The sequence below is a fragment of the Meleagris gallopavo genome, chromosome 2 (assembly GCF_905368555.1).
Source record: "Meleagris gallopavo chromosome 2, MGAL_WU_HG_1.1, whole genome shotgun sequence".
NCBI classification, from domain to species: Eukaryota; Metazoa; Chordata; class Aves; order Galliformes; family Phasianidae; genus Meleagris; species Meleagris gallopavo.
In genome coordinates, this window is record NC_139405.1 from 41,677,266 (window position 1) to 41,703,866 (window position 26,601).

The 26,601-nt window shown below is 40.6% G+C and overlaps 1 protein-coding gene across 2 annotated transcripts; it reads left to right on the top strand.

Annotated features, from left to right (window-relative positions):
* Positions 1-6,204: 6,204 nt before the first annotated feature.
* UNC93A (unc-93 homolog A) lies at positions 6,205-26,596 on the top strand. 2 transcript variants are annotated; one of them, XM_085219868.1, is made up of 11 exons: positions 6,205-6,341; positions 6,529-6,621; positions 7,191-7,250; positions 9,710-9,908; positions 12,051-12,232; positions 12,997-13,226; positions 16,154-16,279; positions 19,124-19,341; positions 20,448-20,583; positions 21,933-22,064; positions 26,096-26,596. In XM_085219868.1, exons 4-11 carry the CDS (start codon positions 9,822-9,824, stop codon positions 26,359-26,361), a joined length of 1,377 nt encoding a protein of 458 aa, XP_085075994.1. In that variant the 5' UTR covers positions 6,205-6,341; positions 6,529-6,621; positions 7,191-7,250; positions 9,710-9,821; the 3' UTR covers positions 26,362-26,596. The 2 variants fall into 2 exon arrangements, with proteins under 2 accessions (XP_085075994.1, XP_010705382.1); XM_010707080.3 differs by lacking the exon at positions 7,191-7,250.
* Positions 26,597-26,601: the final 5 nt, after the last annotated feature.

Consider the following 26,601-nt stretch of genomic DNA (forward strand, 5'->3'; position numbering starts at 1 on the left):
CATTTATGGAGAGAAAAAACCACAAAGCTACAAATTGACAGCCTCTCTTCAGTACTGGTGCTATAATTACAAATGTCAAAAACCTTTGATATGCTTCACAGATTACATCTTTAGGAGAGATGTGCTTTTCTTTAAATGCTCAAATAAAAAGACTCTCACTCATTTTGAACTGCAATTTCAGCCAACTATTTAGGCTACAATATTTTATTTGTTCCTCTGAGGTTTAAGTTACTGTGCATGCTGCCAAAAAACACTCTTAGCAAAAGCTGATCCCCATTGGAATTCAGCATATACATTCTAAATTTAAGCAGATAGGGGAAGATTTAAAAGTATGATTAATTGAAAGTCCATATCAGGACTTTGACATGTAAAGCATAGAAGAATGTTTGCAACCCAAAACACAGTCTTAAGCTCCACTCACTGTAAAAGCAACCCCTGGATGCTTTCATCCTCTAAGGTTAAGACTCTAGTGGCTCTCCAGTAATACAAAGGACGAAAATAAATGACTCTTCCTAGTTCAGTTTTCATCTCTGCAGAGGAATTATTGTGTAGCAGACAGCTAGGTTACAGCCTGCACCATTACATACCTGATCGTTTCATTACAGCCCTGGTTCTACTCTGTAGCTACAACAAACCAAATTCATACTGAAGTCCTGGTGCTTTTCACAATTCCTCTTCATGATTGGAGTGCCCACTGGAGAAAAAGCTTGGCCATAGTATAAGAGAGCCTCAAGCTCAACACAGGTTCGGCTCATCTCTTCAGTGGTTCTTTCCTTTTGCCCCATTTACCCATCCAGCCACCATTCTAAGCACTTACACAACCCTGAGATTTCTGTGGTAAACAGCAATTCTCTCAGTGTCTGCTTCCACTGACAGCAGATACTTTGCAGTTTACATACCTTTAAGTTATACGTGAGTTTAAACAGTACTTGAGAAATCTCATCCCTAAACCGTTCTAGGGAAATGCAAATACTGCTACGTGACAAATCTAGTGCCACCGGTTCCCTGCTCTCCAAAAGCACAAAACTGCTAGCTATACCATGTACACCCACACAGATATTCACCAGTGAGTTCCCAGCTCCACAGTGTTCCCTCTGACAGCTTGCTCAACAATTTATTGCAACACTTGTACAATAAACACAGGAGTTTCCTGGCCCTTCCAGTGCTGTCCCATGTGATCAACGTAAGTGGCCTGCAAGAACAGAGCTTCAACCCTTTGCCCCTCCTTTGAGATACATCAGGTAAATGACAGAGCCCTTCACAAGGCTTAAGGAGCCTTCATGTAAAGCATTTACCTAAACTGACCTCCCCTTGTTGGGGATAGGTTCTAATTTTTAATGTTCCAACACCCTTAATATGGCAGAATAGCCAGAGACAGCCCTTAATATGGCAGAATAGCCAGAGACAGTCCAGCTGGGATGTCTAACCTTCCTGGAGGAAGGAGGAAAACTGGTGCTGCTTTATTTGGAGCTTTCTGCAGGCTCCTATCTACCAGCAGAGCTCAGCTTGCATTAGCAACAGTATTTAATCAGTTTAAACAGTGCTGGGGGAGATAAAAGCCAATGGCCTTCAGTCAGACACGTAGGAAACAGCTGCAGTTTCCAAGACGGCTTCAGCCCCACCTTGTATTTTGCAGTAGGTACCCTAGGGGACTACAGCCTTGAGATTTAGCTATGTTTGGATTCAGTGAAAAAGAAAAGACAGATCAGCGGGAACTGGGCATATATAAGCACAAAGCTAGAATCATTTGCACTGAAATTCAAAATTAATTAACATTACTTGTAGGTTTTTTTAGCATGGATTTTATATGTTCATTGAAAGCCTCTTAGTGCATGTTCTCTTCCTTTAAGAGACAGAGCTGTGCATGTCTGTCTTCTACCTCTGATCATTAAAGGAAGATGTGAAGAGTTTGATTGTTTAGTGGTCTGGTAATCAGGAACATCAAAAAAAAAAAAAAAAAAAAAAACAGGTCACCAGTTTGTCTGCTAGTTCCTAGCTGCCTTAAATGCCTCCATGGCACTCCTCCACATGATGTAGCTTTACTCTCTAATTTTGTTCTCCTGTGTTGCAGAGAAGAGATCCCACAATGAAAATGTGCAGAGGTTTTCTGTAGTATACTCTGTACTTCTCTCTAATGGACTAAGAACACTTAAATAGCTATCTCTGAAGAGGATGTTTCAGATAGAACTAAATTAATTCAGTGTTTAATGATAAATAATTCAAGCTGCCATATCTCCAGAGAGGTATAGAAGGAAGGAATAAACATTTAGCATCATTTTCATAATTTCTGACATCTTAACTGTATTGAAAAATCTTCTGAAAGTAGCCACAGACTTACTTAGTCCACTCTCGTCTGCTTGTTGGCCTTAGTCTAGCAGACAGAATAGAGATATTTTTTCTCACAGAGTTTACTGAAACAAGTAGTCTGTTAGAAATTAGGTATTGCTTCTAGATTTCCTGCCCGGTGCTCTGACAGTTTTTCCTACACTTTTCTCCTGAGTCGTTCTACAATGCTTGGAAGTCTTTAACCTTCTTCTTAGACTGACATCATAAAGCTTTAACCTTTGTCACATGGGAAAGCCAGCCACAGGCATACAGAATACTGAAGGTGTTGTCACAAAAGACTTCCAGCCAGCTACTGTGGGTCCTGGAACAGACCAAGTGACTCTTATTCAAAATTAAATTAAAAAAAAAAATAAAAAATGAGGTTTTCCAGAGATACAATCTAGGCTGAAACGATCTGTATACAGTAAGTGTTTGAATGGTATTGATTAAGGAACCAGTGGTAACAGACTGACACTTTTCACCTTTAGGTCTCTGTTAAGCACCCACCATATCATGTAGGGAGCAACTGCTCATTCCCATCATTTTGCAGTAAGGCTTCTGAGATTTGGGCAGAGTGACCCAGATGAGCACTCTCTGCAATTCTCTGGAGGTGAGAGAACTTCAGTGTAATCTTAACAGTTTATGAATATGCAAGCAAGAATGCAAGTGAAATTGTAACTACTCATTTCAGAGGATAAGCAGGAGGTGGAGTTCTACATGCCTTGTCTTCCTAAATAAATTGTTTGCTTCTTAGTTTGAGACTTACATTAGTAGCTGACAAACTGGAGTTTCCAAGCAAGCATAGCATAGGAGCTTTGCAGCCTTCATAGGCTCACTGGGGCTGTTTCTGGGAAGAAAGAAGCAAGACTGGACAGACACAGAAGGCTTGCTGATTTCCATAAGGACACAGGAGGCATGGAGCTTGTTCAGAAGAATGACTATCAAGACGTTTCCAGCTGGATTCCGGTACCTGTTTCCAGAGAGGTCTATCATAGCATCTTAATTTGAATGAACAGGAAGCCATTTGGAAAGGTAATTTGATTTGACTGAACAAAAGTAGCTGCAGACCAGTAAGACTGCAATTAGAGGAACGTGTGGAAGAAAGCAGATGGGAAGAAAAGGGTCAGGGACAGCTGGTAAACAGCTATCCTGGATTGTTGCATAATTTACCAATGATGGGACAAGAAAAGGGCTCTCTGGCTGAGGCCTGGGGGAGACTCTCTGTAACCTTAGGGGAAGATTATGGAGCTTTGCTTCTCTTTTGTGCCACAGAAAAGACCAAGTAGTCACCTGATCCATGTACTTGGTAATATCTACGTGGATAAGGAAGAGGTTTTATCATCATAATTTACCTCATGAAAGAAAACAACAACAGAATCAGCTATTCTGATTAATTTTAACAGATTTGATCTTTTGTCTATAACAATTCCTTTCTCTGATGCCAAACTAAACATCAATCTGTGCAGAACTGCCCTTTTTTTACGTTTTGCTTTCAAGCACCATACCACTTCTGCAGCTTGGTAACGCCCTATACGTTGTTATACTGTATCCAGTGGAAGAAAGCACAGGTGAGTGGCAGCCAAGCTTGCAAATGGAAAGAACCACCATACCTTTGCTTTCATCTGCCGAAAGAATTTACATCGATGGCAAGCAGATGGTAAACAGATGGCACGTATTCTTCTTACGGAACCTCCAGCCAAGGATGCAGACCCATGGTCACATGAAAAGCAGAAGGGGCTGGAGAGTCAGAGCCTCCACATCCCAGGGTATTTACACAGACATGCCTTGAGGCAAACCAGCTAAACCAGCTCTCTAGGATCAAACCCCACTCCCCTTCACCTTTTATTTCTGCAAGGAGATAAACTGGTCACAAGTCTTTGTGGTAGCTTTTCAAAAGCAGAATCTTCCTGGGTCAGCATTACAGAACCCTCTATTTTGCTGCCCACTAATGGACTTTACTAATGTGATAGTTAGTAACAACATGAGCAGCCGCGTGAAGCGAAAAGGAAAGCCGAAAGTTTACATCTGGCAAAAGGTCTGGGCTGCTGACTAGAGTCCCATCCTCCCATGCCAGCTCATAGATGTGAGCAAGGAATTTCTGATGCATGCTCTTGTGAACAGTTAATGTGCAGTCTAGCAGTTTCCAGTAAATGGCTCTTAAGACTACAGAGCCGTTGCCATACAAAAGTCTATTGTTCATATGCAGGATCCGCCTCCCTACCCTTTCATTAGAAAAGCACAGATCTCAACAGTGGCATGTTTATCTTAGCAGGGTGTTAAACCTTACCAACACAGCCGCTGGTTTAGGATTAGAAACAAGTTTATCCCAGCTATTCTGAAACATCCAAAATGCAGGGTTATGCACATGTATGTCAACAGTGCTTGGGAAACAGATTTAAGAAGTAAAATGAAAGAAAGTAAGAAAGTAAAATGAACCAAGATGAGAGCACCTTATATATGAGAACGAGAGCAGGACAATTGCAGTGGAGAAATGGGGTTACTGCACAGGGCAGGAGCTCAGCTTCAGAATGCTTGAGTCTCTCCCTAGGCTAGAATCAGGGTCTATGAACACCTTCGTAGACAATGCTTCATGTGTCGAAAACCCCAGCCAAGAGACATGAAAATCCCAGGAGGCTAGTAACATCTATAAGAAGTCAAACAACATTAAAGAAACTGTTTCTCCAATCTTTCAAAAATTTATGGGTGATCCTAGGCTGGCATCACCTCATCCTAACCCAGACTGACTCCTGCCTTTACTACAGAGACAGTACTGGTTATTTTGGTAGCTGGATTCAACAACAGACAAGTGTCCTACGAGAAAAGCATCCAACAAAGTCCTCCAGATAGAAATGTTGCAACTGCATTCAAGTCTGTGGCCTGCACAGTCTGCAGTTTTTTCATTTGTCCCCCATTCCTCCAAATCTTCTATCATAAACTGACTTGCAGTGCATGAGATAAGGCATCCTCTCCTCTTCCTTGAGAGATAGGTAGTAGAGCTGGAAAAGGTTCTAGTGAGATATTAAGAACAGCATTGAGGGAGATGGACCTGAAAGCCCACAGATCCAAAATTAGTGAGATAGGACACAACCAACAGTTTACAGCTGACTTCCTGGAGATGCAGAAGCAGCAGAAAGGAGGTGAGGTAGGGAGGGAGAAGCAGAGATTAAAGCCAGGGATCAGCAAAGCAGTAAAGGAAGATGGGATACATCAAGGACAGAAGGGAAGACTGAGACAGACAATTTGGTGCCTCCAGAGAAAGACAAAGGATGTCATCAGGTAGGATGCAGACAGAAGAAGCATCCTAATGCCTATGTGGCCACACATATAGGAGGGTCTTTAGAGTACAGATAAAAAGACAATGTATTGCATGAGGGAAAAGGAGCACTATCTGAAAGGAAGGAAGGAAAATGCAGTAAATTTGGACATGTGAGCTGGAGGAAGAGGGGATGATCAGACATTTAGAGGAGTGCAGGAGCAACTCATACTGCTAAGACCTTTGGCGCCACAAAAATAATTATTTTTTTTCTCATTTTGTGTGCAAAATGAATTCACTGACTGTCAACCTTCTCCAGAACAACCTCCAGTTTTTGCTTCTTAATTTGCCCAGCTGAGCATTACAGTTCTCACCCCTGAGCTCAGATTCTCCCAGCATTTAACAGCTTTTCTTTTTCCAAGGCCACCAACCATGGGTTATTATACCTCAGGTCTTTCATCTCCCAACCAGCACTTACCCTCGTGGTATTGTCACAGCCTCACAAATACCAAGAGCAAACCTAACCTTTGTCAAAGTAAACAGCTAAAATCAAGGTCCCTTGTCAGGAGTGGCTTGGCTTCATGAACCTCAGCTCCAAAATCAGCAGGACACCAAAGCAGGTGAAGGAGGAGGGGAAGAATGGAGAGATACAGCCAAACTTCCACAGCAAGAAAGGAAATGCTGTGCCGGCAGCCTGGACCAAGCAGCCCTGAATTTTAATTAGCCCCTTTTCATCTGAATGGAGAACTCAGACCTTGTCCTGGTGGGTGGGAACACAGCAGACATTTCAGGACAGGCTCTTTTCCTGGGAGAACAGAACTTTTGGAAAAAAAGGCTGTTGTAGAGTTAGACTAATCAGCCATGCTCTCTTACACCTGCTGCAAGCTGTGAATGATTTTTCCTATTTGAATCATTCAACTTTGTCCATGCTTCAACATTACGGTTTACAGGTACCCTACTCTTTGGAGGAGTAATTTCCATCCTCAGGACACTCGCACTGCTACAGCCCATGAAGAGGGTCTTCTGTTTGATGTGTTCATAAGGTGAGTGCTTGGGATGATGGTAGCTTAGTCAAAGGAGGGTCCTGACTGCCCCTTAAATTCTCTGGTAAGAGAGCTCACGGCTCTTGTGCCTAACAGACTGGATTAAATAACAGCAGCATGGGATTGACCAGCTGGGAGTGTTAACCAGGTAGTTTTCTGTAACTTGCCCAGTAGGTCCCATGCAATTTGCTGGCTTTGTCACCTTTAAGAGTTCCAGCACAAGCCAATATACCAAGGGCTTTTCAGTAATGCTACGGCTTGGGACAACGGGCTCTGTCCTGGTGCTTCCATCCAGGGCATCTGCAATGCCTTCATCATGGAACAGGGGCAGAAACTGGATTCATTTCTCCAGGTGGGAATATGCAGACTGTCTCCATTCCCATCAACCTTCTGTTTGGAGGTATCCAAGGGCAAGCACTTGTCCTCTGCAGTTCCTGCTCCCTGTAAGCTCCTTGGAGACCAGCCTCACTTACAGCAGCTGCAAGCAGCGCTTGCAACACTTGCCCATGCTGTGTGGGTGGCCAAGCCATCATCCGAGCAGCATACAAAAAGACTCATCCTTTCTACAGGTAGACTCAAGGGACAAGCAGCTAATCAATTAACAGCCTCCCAAGACAAAGAATACCACAGTGAGTATTCAGGGCTTTGGGTTGCTGTCATTAAAATAATTGCTTAAACAATATATCTAACCAGCGAAGACTAAATAGGGAAATGATAGATAATTATGAAATTAAAAAACATGAGAGATTAGCTCCCAGTGCTACATCTTTTAAACAAAGCACGCCCTCATTTACATTCAGAAAATGAAGACAGGAGAATAAACACTATAGTTGAAGGACGGAGTCTTGAATTTAACTACCCTGCTCTATGTCCTACGTTTATGATCACAGTCCATGAGAATTTCAGTTCGGTGACTGCAGTCTCCTATGCAAAAACTAAGCCCAAAGTACAGTGCACAGCTCCTGAGGCTCACTTAATCTCTGTTAGATGAACTGAAAGAATGAAAGAGATGTCAAAGGTGATGCACAGCAGGCCTGCTGGAGACACTGCTGCCTGGTACCAAAAGAAGAGCTCCTTAGCCTTATCAGATTCCTCAGTAGAAACTTTGTGCATTCCTAGGGAGAGGCTCAGCAGCAGGCAGCTGGATAACCCAAAGCTCAAGGCAAGAATGATGGAACAAGCATAACTGTCTTTGATCACTGAGAGGAGAAAAGAAAACCCCTCAAACTCATCATCCCCCCATATGCTCTCCAACAAGGTGCTGCTAAGAGGACATGACAGAACTCAGAGTTCAGAATTCCTCCAGAACAGAAGTGCTGATCAGATATCCTATTAAATACTGCATTTTAAAAGTAGTGTCAAGTTAATGTTTGTTTTTCTACTTTTTTTTTTTTTTTTTTTTAAGCTGAGTTGTCATTATTGCTAGTGCCAAAATAGAGCACTGAAAATAAAGGCTTTTAGAACTGAATGTGCTTTGTGCTATCCTTGGTTCCTGCATCTGCAAGAGCAGGCCAAAACTATGTTTCAGCTTAGGAGAAGTCTTCTTCTTCTATTTTCTCATTTACTTATTCAGCATTTTTTAACCTGCGACTTCAGTCCCCTAGAATTTTGCAGACTAAGTCTAAGGGGTCAAAAAAGGAACAACATTTAAGTACAAATATATTATGCAAAGCTCTGGATTGGTAGATAGTTTAGGGTCTATAAATCTAAAAAATGTGAAATCAGGAGGCCAAAGCAGCACCAGTTTGGTTCATAAGCCTTGTAGAGGATTACAAACACTGCAAAACAGGAGTTGTATTTTCCATGCTGAGCACAGTAGTCCAAAATAAAAAGCCAGTATTTCACTATCTAGACTTGAAATGTGGAAGTACCATTGACAAAAGAGAATTAAAAGATTATGTTTTCTGCATTAATTCATTCCAGGAGATTATAAGACAAAAGAAGAAAATGAAAAAGCATATACTGGAATTTTCTCCAGAGGAGAAACAAGCTGTGACCTCTTTAACGTATTAAATGAATTAATGATCTACAACTTCCACCCCTCACCCTCTTGCTTCCCAGTGGGAAGCAAAATTGTGCCATCTAGTGGGACTTATACTAAGCCTTAACCATACATTCTTGCCAAACCCTATGGACACCCTACAGATCGCCATCATTTGAACAGGCTCGTTGTACAGCATGGGTCTTGGATCCCATTTTGCTCCCAAATTAAAATCTGTCCCCTACCAGAGCTGAAGGAAGATCATTTGAAAGGGATTTGCCCACCCTGCCTGGCTTAAGAGCAGGAAAACCTGGAAGTGACATATCCAGGAAGTGTCTCACAGGGTGGCCAGAGTGTCACCGACAAACACAAAACAGGGAGAATAGGATAAAATGGGGGAATTTTTCATCCCTTGAGGCAGGCAGTTAGGAAGATTTAAATACATCCCACAAAGTCTGCTATTTTCCAGGGGCCAGAGAAAGGGAAAGGAAGTTGCTCTTTCATTTATTAGCTAGATTTCTTCTTGACTTCTGAGTTGATAGAGAAAAATGGTTTTCATGAGTCTGACTTGGTAAATTTGGAATGTCAAAGCCACGGGGTTCCCCCTGCGGATGAAGAAGCTCCCATTTGCCTGGCAGCCAGAAACCCTGTTTTGACACGCTGGATACATATAGAGAGCTGCTGTATGCAGATGAGACTTGATTAAAAACAATCCCATTTCCTTGAAATCTTTTGTGACCTTAGTTAAGCAACAGGCCTAATATAGACTTCAATATGATCTTTTAATCTTTGCTCTTTATGGATTAATGTTATCTTCATGCTAGACAGACATTTCAGTGCAGTTTTTTCTTCTGTGCCAGTGATAGGGGAAAGCCCTATCATGTATGACTGCAATACTAAACTCAAAGTACTGCAAATGACTTATATACCCAATTATCAAAGGCAAATCTAATAAAACTTGATATATTTTCCTTGGGAGCATGCTTTATTGCCTCAGTCAAAACAGGTGAATGAGTAACAACTCCATAAGGAGTTTTAGTATCAGAAAAAGTAAAGTTCATTGGACAATACTCAAATAATTAACAACTCTTTCCTCTACAAACACAGTGAGAAGTGTTTCCCAACAAAACATAAGCTGTTTTTCTCCAACTCAAAGCATCCCCTGGAATAGTTGGATCAATTCTGTGCACTGGGAGACCTTTGTCTTATTTGAATCAACATGGAAAGGAATCTTAAGAATGTTTTGGTCATTTCTTTTGGATTTTTACTTCTCTTCACTGCTTATGGAGGGCTCCAGAGTCTACAGGTAAGTGGAGCATCTTCAAATAGCTGGCAGAGAGTTGGCCCGGAACTGCTTCTGCCAAGTGATAGTGTGAAATCCCTCAGTCTTTCCATAGTCTTTCCATATGTATATATATGTATATATGTATATAAAAATGCCTTCCTCACAGATTTACAATATATTTATATATATCACATAGGTATAGATATATTCATGACATAGGTTAAGACATCAACATAGCATGGGTTACTATCCCTCACCCAGGTCCATAGCATCTACTAAATAGAATTTTCTAGTACTTCTTCATCAGTTGGAATACATGCATCAGTGTACTTCTTTAGATCCACAAAAGCTGTTTGAATGAAAACTAAGTTTCTCTGAGATATTTCTCAAACAAATATATTGTAAAATTGCAAGCAAATTTCTTTTCTGGAGAAGTTTTTGGTTTTGGAATACTTCTTAATTGCTGTATTTTCAATATTATTAAAACACAGCAATATTGAATAATAAAAATATATTCCTAACTCATTAAATAATGTAAGCATGAAACAATACTGTAACTCCTGACTTCATGATATAACATAGTAATTAAAAAAAATTATTTTATACAAAACGCAGGCCACAGCTTATATTGAAATTAACATCCAGAAACACAGAAATGAGATAGGTTTTAAGAGAGATTTGAACACAACATACCATACACCAGAGCATAGCTAAAAAAGACTGAGGGGAAACTGTTGCTTTCTTCGGGACAGATAAACACAAGGAGAAGCATTTAGGACTAGAATGTTGATCTAATGACAAACACATGTATCTCAGCTACCTATAAGCAGGGTTAGGCAGGATACCAGAAGATGCCCCTAACCAAGTGGGTTCTGGAAGGATTTTCCAACCAGTGCAGGAATATGAATGCTTTGAAGGTGAAATTAAACATTATTATTTAGGCTTTTTTTTTTTTTTATAAATATAATATGATAATTATCTGCAGTAACAAGAAAGGGCTAAACTCATGTCAGAGAATCATAGAATTGGAAAAGACCTTAAAGATCATCAAGCCCAATCACAACCTAACGAAACTTACCCTAACTCTAACAACCCTCCGCTAAATCGTGTCCCTGAGCACCACACTGAAGGTCCCTCCTATCTCCGTACATTTACCTCTTCTCTCTCAGATTAGTTTCTTTTTGCTAACACTGTCGAATTCCAAGCTCAGGGAAGTTCTACAAATGGATGGAGGTGTTACAAATTGGGAAGACTAAAAAGAGGGGCAATGATAAACCTCAGAAGTTGCAAGTCAGCCCTAGCACCTGAAACCACACATGTTTGGGTTAAGCACTGCAACATCCATGTCCCCTATCCTGCAAGAGGGAGCGGTGCTGACTTACAAAGTAAATCCCTTCTTCTCCACTGTATTTTGTTGGCTAAGGAGGACTTCCTGTGACACAATCAAAAGGTTATTTTATTGCATTGTAGTGTGTAGGTGAAGAACTGAAAACAGGCAATGTTTATTTCAATGTTTCTCCCATCCATCCCCAGAGAAACTCCTAACAGTTAAGAAATCATATGATTTTGAAAGCCTGGCTCCACATTCTTGGAGGCTGTAGCTGACAAAATCAGACATTCAACTTCTGATGATCAGGAAATCTCTCTGCCTGTTGACAAAACAATTATTCCAGTCTTCAAATGCGCTGATACCATTCAACAAAGAAAATTCTCTCCTCACCTCCGTGTCCTGATGGGTGATGAATTTAGACTACAACAGACTGCAATTTAAACTAAAGAATTTTTCACTGTTGCCAAGTCAGCCCTTGCAATACAGCACTAAGAATATTCTTGTTTGGGAAAAAGAAAGAAAGACAAAATCCATACGAGATCATCCTTTGTTCAGCCTCCTTTCAACGAGAAACTCAAATTACATTAAATAATCTAAAATTGAACTCACCAAAGTTTTGCATCTGAGTAATCCTCAACTGGTTCAGTACTATGCCTTCTAAAAGGGGTTATACTAAGAAAATGACAAATTCACAGAGTCCATTGGGGAAAGGACTTGGTAACATTCAGGCCCAGCTTCCACCTCCCTATTTCTGCTCAAAGCCACCCTCTGTACATCACAGTGGCATACAACTGTGGTAAAATCTGTCTCAACCATTGTTTTTGTCTATGCAGAGCAGTCTCAACTCTGAGGAAGGCCTGGGCGTTGCTTCCCTAAGCGTTCTCTATGCTGCTCTTATCATCTCATCCATGTTTCTCCCTCCAATTCTCATCAAGAAGCTGGGCTGCAAGTGGACCATTGCAGGCTCCATGTGCTGCTACATCGCCTTCTCCCTGGGGAACTTCTATGCTAGCTGGTACTATTATCCAATTTAAATACTTGAATCCTCTTTATTGTGTCTGGGCTAGATAACAGTGAGGGCAGAGTTCTCTTTTTTTTCAACCCCCACGCTACCCCCAAGCTGTGGGTTTGAATATTAGGTGCAAAAGGCATTACCTAAAGGAAGAGGGATAAATAAATTCAGCAACAGGTAGAGCAGAAGTAAAAAGATGCAAAAAGCCAGAATAAATACATCCATCCATCCACCCACCTGAAGCTGCTTCTCTAGCTCCTATGTACTGCAGGGATTTCCCTTTAAGAAAAAAAATGTCAAAACAAAATCAGAGGTTTCTTTTAAAATCCAAATGACTATTTGATCTGTTTTTGAAAGGATTGAAGAGAAATCTGGCTCTGTGAGTAGAGGAGTTGAGTTCCTACCAGGCCACTTTCGAAACGAGTGAACAGTATACTCCTGCTCTCTAGTAACAGTGGATGCAACTCTACAGAGTAAAGGTGTTGTGATCCATCTTCTGAGGAGCAGATGCAATATAATTACAAGGGGATTGAGCACCTGGGCAGAAAGCCAGCTAGCCTAGATTTAGCCCCTAGACACAGCTGGGAGTGTTTTCAGATCCTAAGATTTGTAAGGTTAGCCCTTTCTTGATTTCACACAATAGATTTGCTGAATCACACACAGGATAAATCTATTTCTTTGATGTCTGTTTTTTGCCTCTGGATCTTTGGATAAATGATTATTATGCTAAAGATGATAATTCTGCTAAATAAAGTCTTCTTTGGCAGGTACACACTAATCCCTACCTCTGTGATCCTGGGCTTAGGAGGAGCACCACTCTGGTCTGCCAAATGCACTTACCTCACCATTGCTGGCAATTCATATGCTGAGAAAGCAGGAAAAATTGGGAAAGACATTATCAACCAATACTTTGGGGTCTTCTTTCTGATATTTCAGTCCTCTGGAATCTGGGGAAATCTTATTTCATCCCTGATACTTAGCCAATCTTCCAACAAAGGTAAAACATATTTTAAAACTTGGCACTTCTATTATATACATGAGCTAGTTTTAGATGATGGAAGAGCATATTTCTGTAGTTGAGCTAGTGACCCTCAATTCCCATCATAATCAGTAAAAACAAGCACTTCAGATATGAGCTAGCTCATCTGCAGCAGATCTGCTAAATTGCTCTGGAAATGTCTATTTTCTATCAACACTTCATCAACTATAAAGACAGTTCAGACATCTAGCTTAAAAATAGATGTCTATTGAATTCCTCTCATGTCTCTAAAGCACAGATAGGCTGCTGGCAGTGACAGTCTTCTAGATCTGACTTAAAGTAGATTAAAACAAAATACAAAACACTGGAACAACCTTTTCACAAAGCCTGTAGTACTGAATTAGTTTGCTGTTAAGCATTCACAGTTAGTCAAGCTGGTGTTGGCGTTCACCAAAAATTAGTGCTTTCAGAATTGTCAAGAAGAAACAGAAATAGCTGTTGGCAGGAATCTGCGTGCCAGGATTTCTCCAGCACATTTCAGGCTCAGACAGCAGATGTTTATGTAGGTTGAAGAAATCACTCAACGGCACTGCCCTCACTTCCCATGCTTGTAATTGGCATAAGCCTTAAACAGGCAGCTGTGAAGATAAATTAATATTTGGACACCACCTTAGAGATTCTTAGCACTACTGTGTATTATTTTTATTGCAGTCTCCCACCCATTCCCTGTACTGTCAAAATCAGAGCAGGATGGACATGGAAGGGACTTTCCACATGCACTGCTACTATGAGTAGCAAGAAGCTACCTCTCTTCCTGGGCTCAGTTAAATTGTATGTTCTCTGGGGGATATTCAAATAGGTATTAGGTTAAACCCAATTGTCAGAGAGTTGGTACCAGGTTTTAATCTTTGAATCGTTGGGTTTATAACAAGATAGTTGTGATAATTGTGGAGAATAAACCCAAACACCGTCAAAGCAGAATGCTAAAGAACTTTATCACTTGCAGCAGAGCCCTGCTGACCTGATTACTGAGTCACATGATGTCTCAGGAGGGACCAGCTAGTCTGATTTCATTTGCGGGGCAGAGGATTTGGTGCAGTGGTGGGGTCTGCAAAACATTTTACTCTCCTTTGCCTCACAGTACACATCATGTTAAGTGACGATAATAAGAAGATTAAAATACTGGCCATCTTGTAAATCCCCCATACTTTTACATTTGAGGATGTTCCTTGAACTCCAAAGAAACTCTAACTTGTACTTATTTTTATCAGTTACATGGGATTTCAGGAAAGGCTGCTCTCCTGGGAGGTGTGCAATGAGCAGCTCTCAAAGCCAAAGGCCATGTATATCTCAGTGACGAGCAGCCATGCTACAAGCCATACTTCCCAGCTATGCTTTGTCAGCAGAAGAGAACTTCTGGCTGGGGGTTAGGGTCTCCAGGCACTCAGTTCCTTGCCTCTCCTCTGACAGTGCAGCAAAGGTAACTACTACCTGTATTACTCACTTCAAACGTGCTTAAAGTTTCATGGAGCAGTAAGAAAGATACAGTATTAGTAGACAGCATTAATGTATTACTCGCACCACTGAATCTAGAAATAGCAAGGCAAGCTGCTCCATGATGGAATGCTACAACAAGGGACAGAAATCAATGTAAATTAAAAGAGTCATCCTTTCTCATTCACCAACATTGCACTTACTATCAGAAGAACAAAACAAACCCTGCCTTGCAGTTCTCATACCACTAATCGTGTGTTCATCATCAGATTATACGTGAACAGATAAAAAAACCCAAACAAACTTGTTTCGCACAATTCTGTGCTTTACTAGTGTGAGTCACAGTTTGCATATGGTAACTTGACTGAGGGTTTGCTCATCCAAAGCCATGTAGCTATAGCCACTGACTATAGTAAGGTAATTATTTTCTTTATATTTTGATCTATATTGAACCTAAAGTTGTTTATGAAGTGAACAGCTCTTTCACACTGCAGCAGCATTGATTGGAAGCAATGAGGAAAAGCACACTAAATGCTGTTACTCAGTAACTCAACTCAAAATTACAGACTAAGTCCTGCTTAAGGTACACTGTATCGCTCTTTACTATGCGTGGACCGATGGAAAATTCTGCAACAAAAATATTGAAATAATTTTGTTTTTTTTAATCATCTTTTCTCAGTGCAAAGCTTATTCATGCACACACTTTGGGTCAGTATTTTGCCTTTACAAATGGGGTCCTAAAGGAAGTGGGCACAGTGTCATGAGGACACACAGGGTGTGTAAGCTTGTGTGTGTGTGCAGCTTTGGCACAAGCCCAGCACAGGGCTGAAGGGATTAAACAAAGCAAAGGTCTTACTCCAAACCCTGCCATACTGTTCTGTTCAAATATGCTCTCAAATTGTAATAAGGCTAGTAATAAACTAATAAAGCCAGGAAAAGCCAGTTTCTTAGAAGACTGCATTAATGGGTAATCATAACTTGAATTAATAAAACAGAAGATGTCTCAAGGTGGTTTCCATTCCTATATCATACACAGAAATTTCCTGAATAGGGACAATGTGCTCTTCTGTAAGAGCAGTTAAGCTCTGCTGTAAACTGAAAGTCCTTTCTTGCAGTGTAATGTAAATTAGAAGTTACAAATAAACACTGGAATTTCAAATAATGCAAATTGAGACTGTAGTCAGATGTAAGCTTCTGGCTTTAGTCTGTGTCTTCATGTAACTATCAATTCCATGTTCTGTCTTGAGAACTGTTTTCATTAAACCAATTTTTTGTGCATGTTAAGCTTGGATTCTGAAGTTAACATCTGTAATTGGAAGGATTTGAAACCACAATTAGGCACTGAGTGCTAGATTCCCTTTTCACTACATCCTTATATATATAGTATGCATTCATCTGATCTTGTCTCTGTCTTGCCTTTCTTTCTGTTTTTTTGGTTCTTACTGAATTAGTGGAAATCTCAGAAGAAGACCTGGCATGCTGTGGGGCATATGATTGTGAGAGCAATACCACTAACACCACTGCCTTGGCAGAACCCTCTAAGACCTTGGTCTACACTCTGCTAGGGGTCTACACTGGTAAGTAATCCACAGTCATCAATGAATAGCACTGATAAGGAACTTAATATTTGTGAAACAAAGTATGATATTGTGGATTAAGTTTCCAACTTTCTACTTCGATCCAGTTTGCTAGAAGGAAATAAGACAATGAGAGCTGTAAACTACTCCTTCCTAAAAGGTTTCAAATGCTGTGCGCCAGTGCCACATGATTTTTGTCTAAAGGAACAAGGCTTCTCACCTGGAGGAAAGATGATTCAGATTAGAATTGAAAGTATGCTTACACTGCAATTTGAGTATTACACAAGCTCATCCAATTATGCAAGAGAGAATTTTAAATCCACCATTTTTAGTATCAGTAATAGCAAACTAGTTACTGATGGCATCAGGTTGATTCATATAGACCAGCAGAGGTCTACAGTGCTAAGAGCAGCTCTTATCTGCTGATGGTTGGACTAGATGAACTTAGTAGTCACTTCTAACCTTAACGATTCTATGATTCTACCTGAACTCACCAGCCATCTGCAGATGCCGATCAGAACAGGCAGGAGTGTTCTAACCCGTGTACCACAGTTCAGCATGAGAACTGTACTGTAATTAGAGGTGGATGTGAACCACAGCTCCTAGAACATGCAGTCATTCAGGGGGAGGTTTTTGGATCCCTGCTGAGATTTTACAACTTCAGTCAATTCTCAGCTGTGATGCTTAATTTATAATGCTTTTGTGAGAAAATCAGAGATAAAAAGCAGCAGTAGGTGAATTGGCACATCTCTCATTTAGTAACTACAGCTGCTATCGACCTTCCTTGCATAGGGCTAGAAAGAAATCAAAGACAGAGAAGACTGATGCCATCAAAAACTGCAAAGACGAAAACAGATAGGTAAAAACACAGCAACATTTCATAGCAATGAAGAAAGTTCAGAATGCATGTGTCTCAAAACAGGCTCATCTCTAGATAAATGAGAAGTATTTTAGCAAGGCAGAATGTGGCCTTATTAAAATATTTGTTAAAATATCTTAGCCTCTGCACACAGATATACTCTCAATGCTGAGACAGATGCACCGAACTTGTCATACACTAAAGCGGAGAGTGTGCAATCCAGCTAGAGCCAGCACTTCACCAGGCAAGTCCACCACAGCAAACCCTCTCTCCTGTGCAAACCTCCACTCCTCCAAAGTGAGAAAACACAAAGAGTATCCCCCCACTTCCCTTCCAGAGGGTGCTGGAGCTGATGATTTTTGTTAAAGGCAGTTTTGGCTCTCAGGTTTAAATTTAAATGTGATGACTAACATATACAGCAGTCCCTTAGGCTTTGCTCATGCAAAATGAACGCAACCTTGCTGTCTACTGACCTTGTGTCAGTAGGGTTTCATTTTTCTTTTAAGCTTTTAATAAAAGACATGTCTTTTCCTACCTCGAGGGAAACCAAATAACTAAATATTTCATTTACAGACATTTTTTAAATGTCTTTCTTGTTTGGTTGCTGAGTACACAATTTGCCTGCTTAGGTGGAACCAATAATAGATAAGCCTCTTGTTCATTTTGTGGATGTTTCTTTTTATGGTCATACCAATCACTATTAAGCCATGCAGTTATTCATCTCCTGTAATCACTCTTGATTCATTTAACATATTTGTTAGACTATTTGCCCTGTAAATGCAAATATCCTGTTCTCGTAAGTCTTGTCATCAGCCCAAACATGCCAATGAACACACTGGCAGAATATACACCACTATTGTTTTACAGTCCAGCTACTACATAGAACCAGTACAGTGGAGAATATAATTTCATTCTAGGAAACACGGGTGAGAAATAATACATGCTTACAAAATGTAGCAATTTTCTGTAAATCTGCTAACATATTTGCGCATTAAAAGTTCACAGAAGAGAGGATGAACACACAGGAGCATACCAAACAGGCCATATGAATGAGGTGTTCAGTTCTCCTCTTGCTCTGTAACTCCACTTGGTTCCATGGATACTTTGCTAATGTTCACCAGCAAGAGAGGAAATACAGTCATGCCTTTTACCTGTCAGAAACTGGTTGCCAATTTTTGTCTTCACGGGTATTATGAGCCACAAATATCTTCTTGATTACATGAACAAAATCTTTATGATTCACTCCATGAGCAGTGTATGTAGACTGATGCATACACGATCACTTTTTAACTACTATATGTACTCTTTTATATGCTGCTTCTGATAAGAAATTATAGGTTCAAAGCTGAAACACATCTTTTTCAAGAGCACAATTATTCACTATCATCTTAAAAATAGCACTTACTCTGTACTTAAAGCACAGTTCAGAGATGATTAAAAAATAAAAAATAAAAAGCCAACAGAAAATGGCTACATATACTGGGATCCAAGACAGCAGTTCTACTTCTAGCACGGTATTTTTCTTTCCATGTATTTGAAGGAAGATCCACCCCCCAGCCATGAACGCCTTGGCACTGAAAATGTATATTCCTCTCTTGTGTTGATTTAAAGCCTTTTGATAAACCCAGAGGGAGCACTCTCTGGCCAACTCCCAGTCCCCATGACCCCTGCCTTGCCCTGGAAGGGTGAGCCGTCACCCTCAGTGGCCATGCAGCTGGCCTGGCGGCTGTCATAACAGCCAAGTCACAGCTAAGCAGAGGGGATTTGCAAGGTGTACAGCTGTATGAAGAAGATGTGAGTGTAGATCAGGCCTCCTTGTTTACACAGAATTGGCCTTTACTCTGAAGCGGAATCAGATTCATCTGCCAAAACATCCCTTGCAGAGCTAAGCACTAAGTCAGAACAATAACAGTAACAAGCAATTTCCCATCCTTTTTTCAGCATTCCTTATTTTTTTTCATGAACTTTTTGTTTTGTTTTTGCAGCTAGTGGTGTGCTAGCTGTGTTGCTGATTATTATATTTCTGGACCAGATCAAATCTGACCAAGCAGAGACTGAGAAAGAAATACAAAAGACACCATCCTTTTGGTCTACGTTCCTAGCAACTTTCCAGCAGCTTAAAGATAAAAGACAGTGTCTTCTAATCCCTCTGACAATGTACAGTGGGTTTGAACAGGGATTTCTTGCTGGTGACTACACAAAGGTGTGGATGACAATGAAAATCTATTTCTGTCTAATTGTTCTTTGTGCCTTTGTGTCCTACTAATTGCATCTGATCTATATTTACTTGTTAAATGAAGATGTTTTTAATGGTGATTTGTGGTTAGCTAAATAACTGCTTACCTCTACTTGAATGAATTCTGAGTGACATCTTCAAATGGGATAAGCCAGTGGTAAATACATGCCTTGGAACAGCCTAAAAAAAAAAACACACATTGAGAGCTTAACTCATCAGCAGAGACTACAGCAGAGAGCTACAGGTTCAAACTCTTCAGTTTGTTGTAAATAACAAAGTGGGAGAAAAGCCAGAAGTCTGCAAAGCTTTTCTATTTCCTTCCTTCTGGTTTCCCTTGAGTCTTTATAAGTGCAAGTCAGCACACATACCACATTATTTTATTGTGAGAACCTTTACAGAAAGAGGGCAAACCTTCAACATTGATGGCTGGAAGCCTTTGCATTAAAACGATCACCGTTGCTCCTCCTCCCTCACTCTACAAACCTAGACACACTTCAGGTGCGTTCTCCACACATTTGTTGAGAAAGCCTCCAAACAAAGGGAGCAAAGTTCCTGAGCTGATTATTTGATACTCAAGCTTTCAAACCTAGCATATAGGCAGATGGAAGAGTGCACCTGCTGCTGTATTTGAATGTATTGAGAGGGGCACACCATGGCCACATCCATTGGCTGGCTGAATGCTCTTATAGGTGAGGTCCTCTTTGCTTCCTGGGAACTGCTCAGTAATAGCCATATATCAACTGTCAGATTTCAGATCTTGATCTATGAATGCAAGGGCAGAAAACTCCTAGTGTCACTGCCAGGAGCTTTATTTGCATGGTTAGCAGTGCTCCAGTTTCTTCCCCTCCTGTTTGCATGGCATCAGTCTGACTGGGAACTGGATTAGGAATATCACTGCTGAAATCCAACTATGTCAGTACTGGTACTCAGAGACTTGTCAGCAAGTTCTGTAGCTATGCTCCTTTGACCTTGTCTGTGTTGGCTGTTTACTAAGTACTCATGATAAGACCCTTGAACCATAGCTGCATATTTTCACTAAAGCCAATATGTCACCACTGTCTCTTCTCTTGCAGACTTATGTGACCTGTGCCTTGGGGATTCATTATGTTGGTTACGTGATGATCTGCTTTTCAGCTGTGAATTCCCTTTGTTCTCTGCTCTTTGGAAAGATCTCTCAGTTCACGGGTAGAAAATTTCTATTTGCATTAGGTATGTAAAGGCCACTGGAAGGACTGATCACCTCACATAATACATCAAATCCAGTGCTCGACCCTTTGCATGCAGGACAAAGTGAGAGCTGTCTGTCAGCTGGTAATTAAAACCGATGTGGAGGCAAAATTAACTCATGAGAAGAGAGGCAGCACAGCACACAGCTGTGCTCGAGTCACTGTCTTATGTTACTTTGCTTGTGGTGAGTTCACCCTGCCTTTGAGGGCACTGTCTAGTCAGAAAATGCCCTACAGCTTTGAAGTTCGTAGCTACAATGCAATGGTGATAAATGATCCCATAATACAGATTACAGATGTTGAGGTCTACAATGAACTTGAAAAGGATTTCTCCATTGCCACACCTTTTATGAAGCAAAACCAACCGAGAACCCAGTAACTGAGAATCTAGTTCCCTCTCTCCAGAGAACAAATTTCAGGGAGCAACAGCATAACGGGGGCAGAAAAATACCAAGAAATGTTTCATTTCTGTCCCAGTATCTACCCCAAGGAATTGATACCTTGCTTCCATCACACAGGCCCATATTGTTAAAAACATGTATTATTAGAAACTTCACTGGCTGAGTTAATGTGCATCACTAGAGGAGTTTCCTCCACAGGAGTTTTTAAACCTGAGCTAGAAAGAAGAAATTTAGAGTTCATTACATTATCATCACTAAGTCATCTGTGATTCTTCTATATGTGTCTGTGTGGAACTCCTTTTAGATGTAAAACAAAACAAAATAAAACAAAACACACCACCACCCAACAATAACAATAGCAATAAAAAAATAGCATTAGTAATGCAAAGCCTCTGAAGCTCTCAAGTGTGTTTACTAGTCTTTGTACTCAGACTAGAAAGGTGCACCAGTGACAGGGACTAATCAGTTATCCATTTACATACTACTGTTAAGAAGGCAGTAGACCCTCAGGACATTCTTAATTGTCTTCCTTAGCCCTGAAAGGAAATCTAGCACTACTTAATCAAAGCAGAACAGTGCTTTCTCTCCCCCGCCACATGCCCACATGCCCCACATTTGGATTGTGAGGCTTTCAGCAGCCCCTTTTCCTGCTGAGTGGCAGTTCTGGTCCCCTGTGATAACAGCCATATCAGCTCCCAGGATCCCTCAGTTCAGGACGCTGCTCAGAATTATTAACAAAAGACTGTTAAACGATTGCATTGTATTGCATTTCATGCAATATCAACTCAGTCAGTACAAATCTCAATGAACCAGAAAGATTTTTGGATTGCCTTGTGCTTTAGCTGGGGGAAGAATTTTGAAGTGTGTATACCACTACCTCTCCTGCATATAATAGCGTTTATATTTCTCTGCTTTCTTTCTAAACTGACAGCCACAGCTACGAACACTGCCTGTATAATAGCACTACTGCTGTGGAAACCTCATTCTAACCAGCTTGTCGTGTTTTTCATATTCCCTGCTCTTTGGGGCTTATCGGATGCCATTTGGCAGACACAAACTAATGGTAAGTCTTGGTGACAATGAGATGAATTCTCCTGAGATATAAAAATCTGCATGTTTATATTTATAAGCAATCTGTTTTAGGACGTGCATAATAATTAGAATAGGTTTAAGACTACAACTGAAAGACATATATTAGCTCTTTAGAGACTAGAATAAATCAGAAGTTGAGAATGAGGAAGTAGAATACTTATTAAATATTTTTTCCATGATGCAGAGAGGAGAACATTGTGAAAGATGATAACAGTATTTAGAATAAATATTCTGGAGGAGCATATTTCACAGAAAATTAGAAGATTCAGAAGAATGTTACATTTAGTCTGTCTTTTGTAAAAAAAAAATAGGAGAGCACTCAAAAAAAATCAACTCAAATCTCAGCTACAAAAGAAGCAGTAAATTGTCTTTTAGTAGTTATTAGAAAAAAAAAAAGAGGGTAAAAACCACAGAGAACAACATTATGCAACCACACAAATCTACAATTCATGCATTTCTGATTTGTTCCATTTAAAAAACATAATCAAATGTGATAAGGTACAAAAAGGCAATAAAAAGAAGCAGAGTCAAGAGAGACTTCCATGTGAAGGAAGAATAATGAACTAGAATGCTTCAGCCTGGACAAGTGATAAATAAGGAAAGCAGAATGTGAGATTGTGAATAATATAGCAAAGATGATTAGAAAATGATTTATTCACTATTTCTCTTAATAACAGAACAAGTGGTATCAAACAGTACTGTCCTACAGCATGCTTCATAGCAAATGAAGGAAATGTTTTTTCCAGAAAATACATAATCAAATTGTGGTGTTCATTGCCAAAGAATTTATAAGAGCCCAAAAATGTAAATGGTTTTAAGCTGGCATTATATCATTTCATGGGGAAATGTTCTTGGGGGTTACTAAGCCTGCTGGTACAGAGGAAATGTAAAACTCAGAAAGTCCCTGTGTCTTTGACTTGCCAGACTCAGTAGGGGAAAGACCATTCTTTGGCAAATAAGGCATTCTGTACTTGCCTTATTTCTTACACTCATCCTATGAATTTGTTACTGCAATCTACGTTTGGACTTCTTGTCTGATATACTACACATCTTTAAAATCTTCTATGATCTTCTGCTCTGTGATACAATGTAATTATTAATTCCCAGCATTATACACAGTACAGACAACGAGCTGATACACACTCACTTCACACTACACACTTATACTTACCATTAATGGGAACTAGAGGAAGTGATCTTCTACAGACTGAAGACAGATTACAAAATGCTGTATAAGGCAAGAAAAAGCTACAGTCTCCGTTGACTTGAAATACAATACAAAATACTTGAAACACAGGCTGCTAAAGACCATCAGTCACAGTCTTTAAACCAGTGCCATAGCCTGTGTCCACAAGGTACTGTTGTAAATGCTCTCCCACTTGCTCTTGTACTTTGCTTCTTATTTCTCTACCTCAAATTCATATTTGGCAGATACTGTAGGAATACATAGGTGACAGAACTAGCTCACTTGTTAGTTCCCATATCTGCCCATATCTGCCTGTGTGTCTAGGTGTCCTCTTTCTCATCTCTCTGGTTAGCTCAGTAGGTGATTTGATGATTTTGCTCACTGGATAAATCAGTACATTTCTCCTAGAGAGCCAAAGGGAAATCACCATAGTCCTTTTCCTGGTGCTTACAGAACTCCTTTCCAGAACTCCTACAGTCACCTACACAAATAAGGAAGCAACCAGTCAGATCGCTCTGTCCTTCCAGCAGTTTCAGGTCACATCACTTAGAGCAGAGCTGTTACACGTGTCAAGCAACACCCTCTCATCTCAACCCACAGCCTTGTACCTTTGGTACAATTGTAATTCAAGTAATTGTAAGTCAGTGCTCTCATTGTTCAGGTTTATAAAGGGAGAGAATTGGTGATGATTTACACTCTTTGAAGTAAAGCTGGTAATTCATTTCCTGCTTCTCCTGCCAGCCATCTCCCTGGCTGTCCACCTCTCTCTTTCCCAACACTCTTAAGAATCATTCTCCAGAATCTTATGTCTCTCACTAAGATGAGGGATCTTTCCGGCAGTCCTTGTCCTCTGATACTTGAGTTCCCCAAGGACATCTTGGTGTGGTTCCAGCATGCCTGAGGAAGGCGCACCCAGTGCCCTCATTAAGAGAAGGGAGTAGGTACAGAGGGCTTCAATGTGAGAGATGGAGGCTGGAAGATAGTGCAGTTCCTAATTGTCCTCACGAGGCACAGTTTGCGTGCTGTGTGTACAAATCATTGTACTAGTGAGCTCTGCAGTGTTGTGACAACTCTAACCTCTATTATAGCACTGTCATGACTCACTCACACGTTCAGGCTCCTGCTGGATATTCATTAAAACCTTCAGATTTGTTGCTAACTAGGAAAAAGACAAATGTTCCTTATATTTGCACAGTATCCTTTTTTGTCATCTTTTACAGTTATTCTGCAGCTCCTAATAACAAAATGCACAGAATTCACATTGTCACAATGATGGCAAGAGATTGTGCAGTGACATTGCTCTATAATGCTGCATCCCAGAACAAACTCAGCAGTTTGAAATGCCTGTTTAGGACAGAATCTCTTCTCCTCCTCATCCGTTTTATAGAGGAAAAGCAGTACGAAAATAATAAGAGAAATTCCTGACTCTAACGGCTATGAGATGAGACTAAGACCTCTAAAATAGCATTAGGTCTGTGGTGCTTCCTTAGACAAGCTCCCATGAATGTCCTTTCCCTTTCAGCAGACTAACCGCTGAATAAATACAACATCATTGTGCTGCATACTCCAGGCATTTTACGCTAATTAGAGATGGTTTACTTTGGCCTGTTGTAGATATTTAATGCTAGAGTTCCCCCTAGAGGTACACAGGCAGACAATAGATGAGTCATTTCATCTTACAAAGTTTCCTAATGTGTTTGTGTACATGCGTGCACTCCATTACCAGTTGAAACCTGCTTCATTTCAGAGTGTGTACTTCCCTCTCTTATCTAAACTGAGCACAGTTGCTGTTATCACCTTCCTGGCAATAAGCGCACCTCAGGGACAACAACTGTGCAGCGCAGGTAGACTGCAGTAAAATAAAGCTCTCTTGAGCATGACAGGTGCCTTTAGAAAGGATGTGAATCAGACTGGAAAGTTTATAAACCTGGACAAAAATTATTTTCAGCAGTCCTCTTCCACGTCCATGCCTACCAACAGAGCAAGGGGAAAAGGCTGTAGGAGTGGGAAAGCAGGCAGGACAGAATTAGGACAGAATTTCCATGAAAGTGAAGCCCTACAGCTGCCAACAAGGATTCAGACCTAGCAGCAAGCCCATGCACTCAGCCAGCCCAGTGGGCCCTTCCACAGCTCCAGTCAGACATACTGGTGCCACACTGCACTTGGCAAGGTCGGTAATTAAGATCCAGCATTCTAGAGAACTTCGTTCTCTTTGACTTTTGGCTGAATATGCATATTTCAAATATACAAATTGTTAGATACAGAAATGAATGAGAAAAGTCAAGGTTCATCACATTCCTCCCTGCTCACCATAGCTGAGTCAGTGGAAACACTGGCTTCGTTATCACCACTGATGCTAGCTCAGCATCCAGAGGTAAGTGAGCCCTCTGCCCTTCCCGTGGTGCTTCACCAGTAGGACCCAGAGGCGGGAATCCCTGCCTGAATCCCAAGCATGGGTGTGCAGCTGACCAAACTCAGAGGGAGCTTTCAAGAGAACATGACAGTATGTAATAACTTGCCTATAAACCTTCCCCTTTTCTGGCTGATAATTTGAAAAACGAACTTCCTATCACTTCACTTTGAGACCACACATCTTTTCTTCCTTCCTCTCATTTTTTTTTTCCCCTTTTTCCCTGTTATTTAACTTATCACAATTTATATGAGTGCAAAAATATTCTACAACAAAGTTTGTATTTTCTTCTGTCCTTTACGAGGGAAGGTTTATTTTCCCTGACGTGGCCTATTTATCCCTGTTGCAGAAAATGTGTAGTTTCAAACTTAACCTTCACAAGCCTTGTCTCCTTTTTTTCATTCAGGACTGTATGGTGTTTTATTTGAGAAACACACAGAGGCTGCCTTTGCAAATTACCGTCTCTGGGAATCATGTGGATTCGTCATTGCCTTTGGTTACAGCACCACGCTGCGAGTCTACATCAAGCTGTACATTTTACTAGCTGTGCTTATGCTGTCTATGGTGACATATGGAGTGGTTGAGTACCTGGAAGCTAAGAGATCCCCTGGGACACCTGCTGCTGCAGAAAAAGAAAATAAGGGACCTCACACCCAGGAAACACGTATCTAAGCCATCAGGGTCAGAGTAATCAAAGTCATTTTCTATAGGCAGGTTTCTATGGGTGTTCCAAAGTTCCACAGCTTCAAACAGATTTTGAGGCCAAGAAAATACAAATGTCTTAGGAGTAAAAATTTCTCTTGACATTTCAGCCTTATAAAGGAAGATTATCTGACTTCATCCTTTCATACAACTGAACACCTCTTTTTTTTTTTTTAATTAATAAAGTCTCACTAAATATATACAAGACTC

Coding starts and splice junctions, on each gene's coding strand:
- UNC93A (XM_085219868.1), top strand. CDS start 9,822: ATGGAAAGGAATCTTAAGAATGTTTTGGTCATTTCTTTTGGATTTTTA. Junction 16,280..19,123: donor TCTGCTAGGGGTCTACACTG/GTAAGTAATCCA, acceptor TTGTTTTTGCAG/CTAGTGGTGTGCTAGCTGTG. Junction 19,342..20,447: donor TTGCTGGTGACTACACAAAG/GTGTGGATGACA, acceptor CTTCTCTTGCAG/ACTTATGTGACCTGTGCCTT.